The following is an 11,671-nucleotide window of genomic DNA, read 5'->3' as shown; positions in this document are numbered from 1 at the left end:
TGTTTGTCCTTTGTCCCTCTTGTTCCCCTTCTCCAGGGATTACTTTCGTCATTCTTGTCCAGCTCGCTTGCACCTTTGCATTTAATTGCATTATAATTATAACTTTAAATTGCAAGCTTCACCCTTGTTGGTGTTCGACTGGTGGCAGCTGATAAAACCCGTTTGCTCTACTGACGTCTAACCCCTGGTTAGCTCAGTTGGTAGAGCGCTCCACTTGTAATGGAGAGGTCCCGGGTTCGATACCCGGATCAGGCGGATTTTTTCGGTCGCTCACCAGTCACCTAGCTGTGTTCGGAGATTTATGTTTGTCCTTTGTCCCTCTTGTTCCCCTTCTCCAGGGATTACTTTCGTCATTCTTGTCCAGCTCGCTTGCACCTTTGCATTTAATTGCATTATAACCATATAGTGGCTGTAAATTAAAACACTGGGTGGGCCGGGACGGCCCGGGTCGTAGGGACTGCGTTTGGGCGCATTTGAAAAACCACGTGTGAATGTGGCATTTCGTATCAGCGTGGGCCTTTTTGGGAACAGTTTTTTCTTAAAAGTAAGTCCCGGGCTCACGTCTCTCTGACCTCACCGGGCTCCTGTGACATCTCGCCTACTCCTAGAGTTGCCCCCAAAAATAAACGTCGGTACTGGTGCGTGAAAGACTGCCACAGTCACGAAGGTGACTCAAGCGTCATACTTTACCGCTTCCCTTCGAGATCCTGGGAGCGACACGGCGAGAGAGAGTGAGGTATTGAAGAGAAAGGAAGCCTGGATCTGGAACGACAGGGCGACAGAAGTGAATTACTGCAGTGCGACGCATCACGTAAGTGAATTCTACAGTAATTGTTGAAGTTAACGAAAATAGATGTACAGGCTTGGAAAGTGGTTTGACGAACTCGTTTTGCAGACTACTTGGCAAAATAACAAATTTATACAAATTGTTTTGCGAGTGAATTAGACAGCCACAAAAGGAAATACGATAGGAACAATCACGCCGATCGTTGCTTCGCTGTGCCGTTGAGAATCAGGCGATCGGGCCTTCAAGAAGCGAAAGGCCCGTTGACCCATACCGGCACTAGTAGTTGTATGCGTGAATAGCCGTTCGGCACACCCGCGGTCGCAATTAAACACATTTTTGGCAGCAGGCCTATGTCTACTGTGAACGTAACTGCCCGAAGCGACCCTAGGAGTCTCCTACACAAGGGCTTCTGCATCGGCTCCGGTCACGGGACTTTTTTTTTATTTTTCTGCAGGAGTGTGGCTGTCGCCGAGAACGAGACTTTTCAGTGGCGTAAAAAAGCAATGGGGAGAAGGGAAGAACGCCCCGCCCCTCTCGTTCCAACTTAATGAAACCTTTCGACGTAGTTGATACCAACCTACGCTATGGGCTTTACGACGAAGCTGGGAAAGTACTTTTAGCCAGAATATCTACACTGCACAGCGACCCTCAGTTCTTACCGGTCTTGGCCTACCCTGGTCCTTGTCACTCCGGACTATACTCCTCGCACATAATGTTGTATCAGAATGTAAGCACTCGTCTCACTTCACAAACTGTCATTTTATGTGAGTTTATTCTTTAAATGTTTTATTGATTAAAATAGTGAGCATCACATATTCAAAACAACTTACGGTTGTTTAACAAAAATTTTTTCTGGAGGGGGAATAAGGGGGTCAAAAGATGTTTTGTGCAGCACGCTTGCACCTTTGCATTAATCGCTTTAATTGCATTACGGTTGTTTGGTTTTTTTGCTCCTCTATATGAAGGGCGCATTTCGGTTTGCTGGGCAAGCTGGTTACTTTCCCTCAATGAACTTGGCAGAGCATATCGCTGCAATCTGCAGAGGAACTTAGCAAATAGCATGGTCGAAATATCTTTAGACAAAAAAAAGAACAGTTCGCTCTGTTACATGGAGCATGACGTATAACGATTGCTCAGTCTAACAGGGCATGTTGGTTTATTAGGCTTTAAGATATTTGAGCTCCGTCATGCATCGAGTTCCAATCCCTGCTTTTCTGAAGATTGCGTGCTTTTCTGTATATTGCGTGCTTTTCTGAAGATTGGAAAAGCCAGATATTTTAGTGTACAGCTGCTTTTCTAATAGGGAGTTTTAGAATAGCGCACGTTAAAGCTTTGCGTACGCAAAGAATAGTGCCGCTGCGCAAGCTCCGAAGGCAAACCAGGTTTCGCGCTTTGCGTGCGCAATTTTAGGGTGCGCTATTTCTCGTAAATAGCGTGCGTACGCAAAGAGCCTTTGCGCTTCTCCAAGGAGGATTCATGATGAGAAGTTGGCTAATCCCAAGACGAGCGGAGTTAAGGAAAAATGGCGGCTTCCAGGATTATGTCGGCGGCTGCTTTGGCGGCGTCGTGAGTGCGACGTCGGCGGCATCCTCGCGACTGCGATTTTCAATACGAGACGAAATTGTACTCGGTTCGGCAACGATCACCGGCAACATGATGCTTGCCACGCGCGAACACTTCTCGGCGAAGGTACGATGTGCGAAGGTCAGTACACAAGACCTCTCTTGCCGAGGCGACGCAAGCGGACACGACCGGTCAACCGCTCTCGTCACATTCCCGTGTTTAAACAAATCTAAACTGGTACTCTGGACCAAAAAACTTGTTTCTTTCTAAAGTTACACCAATTCGTGTGTGAAATAAAAATTGTGACTGTATCTTGATGGCGTCGCAAGCGCGAGATACTTGGGCTTTTGCGTCGCGACGGAAAAACGCTATTCTAAAACTCTCTTGCGTCGCGGGCGCTAATACAAGCGCAAAATTTAGCGCTGGCGTGCGCTAAAACTGCGTACGTTATTCTAAAACTCCTTAATGTCTTTCCCGTGTAATGGGTAGCACTACTCTGCTTTCATAAGTTATACAACTGGTTCAATTTTCTTCACTGCAAATGAAGCGATTGTGATATATTACATATCCTTGGACATCGAACAGTTTGGCTTGCTTTTATTTAATTCCACGACTCATGTATTGCTGGAAGAAATGCACAGATTCGAATTTGCAGAGAGTGCAGACAAACGAATATTGATTTTGTAGCAGAGAACGTGGGTGTTCAGCACGTCGATTCTGGCTTTCTTCGTGCTATCCAGTCGTGTTCACGTTACTAAAAAAAAAAAAAATCGATTACAGTTACAATTAATTTTATTTAAAGAGTATTCAATTAGATTACTTGATTACCCGAGAGGAAAAATAATTGGCAGTTACTTGAAAAAGTAACCGTTACTTCTTGGATCACTTCACTTCGCTTTTTTTAACGGAAGGGTTTTTTCGGGTCCTTCGTGCTGTTCAGTATTTGATTAAAGTTACCGTATTGTAAACTATTTATCTTAATCCACCGAATTTGATAAACCATCATCCTGTGGAGATTTGGTTCGATAATCTCTTGGTAGGAAATTTGTACAACCAAGGGGGCCATAAGCAACCATAGGTTTTTTGGGGGTTTCAAGAAGTAATCAGATTACTGTTGTGATTAATACCTAATAAAAGTGTGGTGTAGACCGGCGAACGCGGCCGGAAGGCCGCGGAACAATGACTGACACGAGACAGGGGCTGCACGCTGACTGATCTTTATGCCGATGGTGATGCTCTTATATACAATTGGTAATGCATGAATTCAGCGCCCTCTATACACAACAAAAAGTAATCAAACAAATAAAAAATTACTACGAAAAGTAACTCATTACAAGTAATTTGAATACTTGTAATGAGTACTGTACAAGTCTGGTGTTATTGATGTGACCCCTTTATTCACGCAAGTGTCACGGAATGACCTTTAGGAACATCTCTATGTAGTATTTTTACGCCAAATTACAAGTTTATAAAGGTGAAGTTTTCATGATTGGGAAATTTTCTGTAAAAAGAATTGCACCGTGAGCTTATTCCGTAAAGTAAATAAGTAAAATAAGTTGATTGAACACACGACAACACTTTTTAATTATTGCAAGTTTCTTTTTCTACTTTATTGTAATTGATAAGAGCTTGTTTTTCTGTCATCAACCTCGGCGCAGGTCTCAAGCGTTGACCTCTCCCTTCATGCGATGTACACACATCCTTGCTGTCCTATGCATTGCTGAAAGCAAGAAAGAGTTACACGATACATATTAAAATGTTAACTACCTAAATAAATTTGAAGCAGTGTGTCTTTTATTTGCTATACTTCGTTTCAGCAAGGCCAAACGCAGCCGGCGCTGCGAGCTAATGGGTCCAATAAAACAGTGTCAAAAGTGCAAGCCCCTGGGCCTTTTCTGTTTTTGGTTGGTTCAGCGATGATAGAACACGTACTATCGTGGACACTGTTAGCTATAACACGGCAGCGGCGGCCGCCCCGTACCCCCAGCGCCCCATAGCAGGCGCCGTCCGAAACTCCGCGCATGCGCCGTGTGGCGGACTCGCTCTTCCCGCCTGCGAGCACACCCTCGCTTTGTCGTCTGCTAGGCACAGAGCAGACGACGCCACAGCGCTCACCAATTTTCGCTGAACATGGTTCAGCGAACCACCGCGTAAGAGGTGCCCACGGTTAATTCCCTGACTTCGCTGGCTAAGGATAATCATCGTATACTAAATGTAACATCACGGTAGATTAAATTTTTTTATGAGACAAACTTGCAGTTATAATCCGTTTCACTTTAGGTCTAAGCGCTGCGGACGCTACGAGACGATATGACCCACCAAGCAGCGACAAAAGCACTTTTTGCACTTTATTGGGTCCCCCGGTGATTCACTCCGTGACGTTGCACCTTTGCCGCTATTCGATTGGCTCTGTCGTTTTGAAGCGTACGCTGCGGTCGGACTTAAGGTAAAATGGAGTACAACAGTCTATTTCTGCATCACACCTGCTGCGCTCATACTGGTTTGCGAACGCATATCGGTAAAAATGCTGTTTTTGACAAAGCAAAAAAAAAAATTCTGGAATAGGGGTTATGCCCTAATGACTCCTGCAATCTGCCCCAATACAAATCGCCGGTTGAAAATGAGTTTGAGACCAGTTCGCTATAGCGAGGGCACCAGACGAGCATCACTGTAGCATCGCCTGCTCTGCGTCTAGCAGACGGCAAAGCGAGGGTGTGCTCGCAAACGGGAAGAGCGAGTCCGCCGCACGGCGCATGCGCGGAGTTTTGGACGGCGCTTGCTATGGGGCGCTGGGGGTACGGGACGGCCGCCGCTGCCGTGTTATAGCTAACAGTGTCCACGATAGTACAGAAATATGACGAACACCATAATGGTGTGCTTATGATGCTGTTCGATTGGTCCCATCGTCGTAGCGTCGGCTGCGCCTTGACTTTAGTTGAAACGGAGTGTAAACAGGCGATTAAAAATATTATTTTTGATTGGACTCCGAGATAAATTATTGTGAACGCAAAGGCCGAGGGTGAGGCCTTGTCTTTATCGCTGCTTTGTCTTCGTCTTTTCGCCGCTATTTGCGGGTTCTGAAACTTTTTGTACAACTTGATACTAATCAGCGAGTTATTCTTTTTGTTTTTATTGTCATTTGCTGTAGTAATAATTTGGACAAGATATTTCTTATCATTGGTATTATTATAAGATTAGCATTATACCGGTACCTAACGTAGATATGTTTATTATATGCCTAGATTTACGGGGCCATTGGAATATATTTACAATAAAATGGGTGATCTCTAGATGGTTGCAGATTTAGCTTAGTCTTTTGGAGCTGGGTGAACTTTAGACGAGAGGCTAATGGTTGAGACAAGTTCAGCAACTAACTCAAGTACCACTTAATTTTTAAATGCTGGTTAGATTGGTCATGTTTTGATTGCTGTTTTAAAATATCAAAATTTAAATAAATTTAGACAATGTTCAAAAGGCAACGGGCTTCGAGATATTAATCAATAGGCGATCGTGTTTTCGTGAACCGATTCCGAAGGATGACGCAGAAAGTGCGCTAGAGGTCCTGCTCACAGTGATGGTTTGAAGATTAATGTAGTGGTTTTAGTCACGTCACCACCATCTCGGCAGGGCGTCCTTGCGGGACGCGCGGACGGCACACTGTAGAGATATTGACGAAGTGCGAGAAACGCGTACGCCCTCTCCTGAGCATAATTGCGGGTAGAGCTCGTTGAGCTTTAAATGCATGAATCTTAAGGATCGGGCAGAACTGTAAAACTCGAAAATTGATCGATGAGGCCCGCTGGCTTTTTTTTAACGGTGATTCGCCCCACCCTTGTTTTTTTTAGGCTCTCGAAGAGTGTAATCTTGAAGATTTTGTCTTCCCTTATAACATTTTGTATTTTAATTGTGCCCATTTTTGTCTGAAGTATTAGGTTTCAATGTCTGTATGATCTAGTTTTTTATTTTTATTTTTTTTCTTGTGGTTGTGTTCCGGTGCACCAAAAAGACCTCGTGATTGTTTTCGGGCGCCATAAGATATCGAAGTGATATCCACAAATAATAATAAATACTGGTTGTACTCTCTTTAAAGTTGATAAACAGGAAATACAAGCTGGGTAAAAAGTTTATCTCTTCCGGCAGACATCATCTAAGACATGAAGTAGACTGATGTACTCGAATTCACATTTTCGCCAACAACCCTCTGCAAACATTAAAAAAGAGGTGTACAGTTTCGTGACAGAAAACTTATGCAATAAACAACGGCCGGCGAAGAAATGTTTTATAAGGATAGAAATACTTTCTGCCAGTTAAATCGTAAACAATATTTCTTTTTCACAAATACATGCGAGAATATCACTTCGAGGAAGGGGACGGAAATATGACTTTTTCTTTTTGCAGTTTCTCAGCTTCAGTCTCCCGTTATTTCAATGCTTACCCGCAACAACAACAACAATACTACTACTACTGCTACTACTACTACTACTACTTCTACCACTACTACTACCACTACTACTACTTCTACTACTACTAGCAATAATATTAATGACAATTTTTTTATTTTGCTTGTGCCCATAACCAACCACATTGGTCTTCTGAGTGGTGCGCTGACATCAAACACAAAACAAGTATTAAAACTGAAAACAGAAACGCCGAAGAAACAAAACCAAAAAAGATGCGATACATGCATTGGCATACTCAGAGAGCAAATATCATATTACGCATATCCAGATTAAAGTCATGAAAACAGGTGAAAATATCACAGTTATCTTGATTTATATCGTTATAATCATTTTGAATTCTTGCTAGCGGGTACATATTGGAGATATATGACGGATAAAATGGTTAAAAAGCTTCGGCTGACCCGAGACAGGTCATGAGAATCTATCGACCGTTATATATCAACTGATTTCGCGTTGCCGTGAACAGCTTTGTGAGGGAAAGAAATGAACTGTCCTTACAACTAACTTGGATAACAAAAATCAGTGTAATAAAGTTTTATAATGGTAGAATTTCCTTCGCCTTCTACTGAATCTGCCAGGCACTGTTCTAATCATTCGTTTTTGTGCATGTTCTAGTGCAACGATTCCGGACACGGTCAATGAATTCCAAATGAAAGAGTCAAACTCTTGCCGAGATCGAACTAAAGATATATACAGGTGCAATAGGCAAAAAGCTGTTGAAAATTGGAGACACGGTTGTTAAATTACTCCCAATGTTCTGCTCCATTCACAGTGAAAGAGACGTTACTAAAAGAAAGCTATCAATACAGACACCAAGATCATTTATGAAATAACTATGATGATAAAAAATAGATTAATAATCTTGGTGTAATGGAACAACTGAATCATATCATATTCAGAGCTCGGCTCCCGTATTATTTAATATAGAATGTGTGATACGAAGACGCACAAAGTAATGAATTTAAAACGTCATTGTGTACTGTGTCCTGAATGGCCAGGTAATGAATAAACACATATATTTGAATGTGGATAATAATTGGGAAGTAACTAAATTACTTTCTGAAATGATTGCCTATTTTAAATTATTTACTGTTAAATACTAGTAATGATAAATGTAATTTAACTAATCTTGGGGCAAAGGCAGTGATTGTAATGCAATTAAAGTTTTAACATTATTCACCCAAGTATGATATTGTCCTGCTTCACCCTGATTCGCACTTGTCGTAATGCGGCGGAAAACTCGTTTAAATAGTAAATAACATTTCAAATTCATGCAGTATTTCCAAATACATATTAAATTTTGCTAAAGAAAGCTCACCGCGCTCCAGTCACATGGTTCGTTGTCTTTCAGTTCGATTGTGTCAGACGCTCCAAAAACACCATTGAATGCACCTCTAGCACATGTAATCTTGCACTTCCGTAAGTTTGCTTCAGCCTGAAAAGGAAGACGACTGCCGTGTAGCAAAGCCACCGGACACGAAAACATTCATGCACAGTTTAGGAATTGTGCTTGTCCAATTTACTTACAACAATCCTCGTTTTATAAGATTTATTACAAAGGTCTTTTAAGTGCCCAAGAAAACGACCTTTATTAGGCACGTAAGGTGGAAGATCCTTTTCATCTATAGCGTCCACTGAAAAGACAACAATGAGGTATAAAATTAAATAAAATGACTTTTGTTGCAGCTTGCAATTAGAGTTCAGGGAATGCAGCAGTGTCCAAACATCTACGGGAAAGCAGCTGATCAGAACGCTGAGGAAATGACCAGAATAACTGAGTGTCATGCCAAGCTTGTGTCTGAACCAAACATGTAGTCATCGAGAGCTTTAGGAACGCGGGGCGTGGCGGTTTCGTTGCATCTTCTTAACGCTCCTCAGCCTATGAGATTATGGCCTTAACCGATAAGAATGCCTAAGGACGGTCCACTAAGCAGGAAGCATTGCGTTTTTTAAACCGTCAGTGACTATAGATGTTTTTTTTTTTTTTTGCTACTTGGCAAATGAGTCGTGCTTGTTTTCTTCGGAATATTCAAACTCACTTTTTTAGAATGTGCCTATTTTACTCTCGATTTTTTTCATGTCTGGAGATTCAATATATTATTCGTACTGATTAAGGACCCTCTAAGGTATATAATATTTTCCCATACCCGACATCTACACCGGTCGACAGATTGTTCCGGAGAGGAGCCCTTTTCTCTCAACCACGTTATTCGTAGGGGTTATTCAGAGCCTTCGCTGAATTACTCGGTATTTAGCCATTTTGCTGTGGGAAGGTTTGCACCGCTGCAACAGACGCCTTAAAAATGGCCGTCAGTTGCCTCTACTCCCCGTCTCTTATTTATCCAGTGCAGTACGATTGCTCATAAATGTGAATACACACGAGTGCTAAGCGGTTGAAGGCCGACGTACAGAGGTGGTTTTGTGCAGGGAAGATAATCCTCTTAGCGTCCTCCTCCCCTAAGCTGCGAGGGGGGACGTATTGGGGCAGGGTGAAAAGTGGAGAGTATATAGAAAGGAAGGTGTGGGCGAAAGGGGAAAGCTCGAAGTGTACGTCGGCCTCTAAGTAATGGAATAATTCCCTCTTTTATGGGGCAGGGCAGATACAATGTAACACATTAGTTTACATTAAATATTGTGAACGTGAGGTCGCTCCTTAACTATTGATTGACTACAAGAAACTTTCTTAAAACTTCAAAACATTTTAGTTTCCAAGCGTTTTAGTCAGCAGCAGCAAAGTATCTACAATTCACATACAAATGAAAGCAAATTGAATGTATCGTATTGTAGTTTTAAAGCGTGTGTAATTTGAAACGTTTTATAAAATGTCTGTACTGACTCGCTAATGCAAACACATAGCTAATGCTAGAAGGAATAGAAGCAAGCAAGCCTTATTTCGGCACTACTAAACTGACAAAAATGTAATAAAATTTGCGTAAAATATTTACCACACTGATGTGCCAGCAGGATGACCAGAAAAATGAAAATGAGACGAGCCATTTCTTTAAACGGTAAGAATGTTCTTCGTAGTCACAAAATATTTCCTATAATCAAAAAATAAAACAACATGCGTCAGTGTATTTACTATTTTTGTGTAATCAAACGCGTTTTGGACGTCAGTTTGAGAATCTACCAAAACCCGTAGTCCTTAAAAAAGACGAAGAGAACGAACGAGGTCAATCTTGGGGACAAAATCAGAGCATCGACTGGTCCAGAACAAATAAGATGTGACTATATTCTTTAAATAAGTGTTACAACAGGAACCTCTATTTCGTCACCTCCGTAATCCTTCTCTATTGCCCTATGAAAACCTCGGCCAAGGCAGGTGACTCTCAGAAAATAAAAATTTATATGCTCTCATATTGGTCTCCCTCACCCTGTTAGGGAAGTGGGAAATAAAACTTGAAGCGTTTTAGGAAAATAAAGACGGCTCCATCCCCAACGAATCGAAATTTAATAAAATTGTCACTGAAAAAATCAAGGCAAGTTCATACCCCATATCAAAGTGATAATTGGGGTTACATATATGTTATTTCTGATGAGAGTGGCTTTGTTTTGTACTTTTAGCCTCTTAAACAATTTTTATCACTTTCTGGGGAAAGACATCAGAATGGCAAAAACCTGATCTTAGATTGAGATGCCCTTTTAGGGGCGAAGCTCCTTAGGGTCTAGCCTTGTCCATCCGGCGTCCCTGCTCACATCGATTGCAATCCCATCTGTCTTCTTAAAAGAAAAGAATGTTTGCGCTGTCGACAGGATTTGAACCTGTGCGGGGAGACCCCAATGAATTTCTGGTCCATAGCCTTAACCACTCGGCCACGACTACGGGATGAGTAGGGGGCTCTGAGATGTGGAAGTAACTCAAGAGCTGGGGATGTCATGGATGAAACGTTGCATGTGGCCGCTCAACGCCTATACAGGAGAGGCGCTGCGGTCAAATGCGTATATAGTTGCGTTAAACTTTGCATGCATTGGCTCAACGTTTATATACGACAGGGCGCTGCGGTCAAATACTCAAATGCGTATATAACCACGTTCCATACCACACATTCTCTTTCTGACATCAGCACTACCTATTAACAAAAATCGTAATATCAGCACCACCAGCTTCGCCCCAATATACATCATTCGCCGCGTAGAGATACGGTCATTTCTTGTCCTTCAGTGTGCTTAGAGCTGAATTTTCTCACATTGTATTTTCAATTCAAATCACCGCAGTTACCGCAGTCATCTTTTTCAGTCTCATCCATACTCGTTGTCAGATGAAGAAAAAAAGACATTTGAGGCATTATACACGAGCTGCGCTACAAGATGTGGTTGAACGCACGTCATGGTAAAATAACAAAAAGCCAATTTAAGATGCACCTAATGCAATTGAATTCAACACGTGAAAAGGGAAAAATAGTAACGTTTTGTGAGGAGCAGTACTTTATTTACTGTGGTTCCTGAGGTGAATACGAGAATAGTGTGGCGGTACTTTCAGTATGTAATGAAAGCTGGGTATTTATTTATTAACTTTAAACGCGGTTTTGGCCAGGGTAACTTGGTGAAAACGCAAGACGCAAAATAGAGATGCAAAAGTGTTACGACTGAAAAAGGAATTTAGTTCAGTGTTCCCACCACAGCAGGGCCACCTCGGGTGGCATCGCACGCTCATTGGCTGACCTAGTCGAGGTACGAGTCTCGATGCATCAACAATGGCACCCTTATTTAGCTATTTTGCCATGTATGACGAAAGTATGAGAGCAAATATTTTAAAGCAGGACACGGTTTTAAACGGAACACCCTAATCCCAGAAATTTGTACCTCCATCCGTACGTATATCCGTCCCCGCATTTACCGTCGACATTTAACGGCAAATTTG

The 11,671-nt window shown here is 42.2% G+C and overlaps 1 protein-coding gene across 1 annotated transcript; it reads right to left on the bottom strand.

Moving 5' to 3' along the window:
- Positions 1-4,031: 4,031 nt before the first annotated feature.
- Positions 4,032-9,807, bottom strand: LOC120842505. Its single transcript, XM_040213636.1, has 4 exons — positions 9,756-9,807; positions 8,338-8,444; positions 8,129-8,245; positions 4,032-4,070 (listed from the first exon to the last, which is right to left on the bottom strand). The coding sequence occupies exons 1-4, from the start codon at positions 9,805-9,807 to the stop codon at positions 4,032-4,034; spliced, it is 315 nt and encodes a 104-aa protein (XP_040069570.1).
- Positions 9,808-11,671: the final 1,864 nt, after the last annotated feature.

Source organism: Ixodes scapularis, unplaced genomic scaffold, assembly GCF_016920785.2.
Source record: "Ixodes scapularis isolate PalLabHiFi unplaced genomic scaffold, ASM1692078v2 ptg001164l_1__unscaffolded, whole genome shotgun sequence".
NCBI classification, from domain to species: Eukaryota; Metazoa; Arthropoda; class Arachnida; order Ixodida; family Ixodidae; genus Ixodes; species Ixodes scapularis.
The sequence above is the reverse complement of the archived record's forward strand: the minus strand, read 5'-3'. Positions and strand labels throughout refer to the sequence as shown.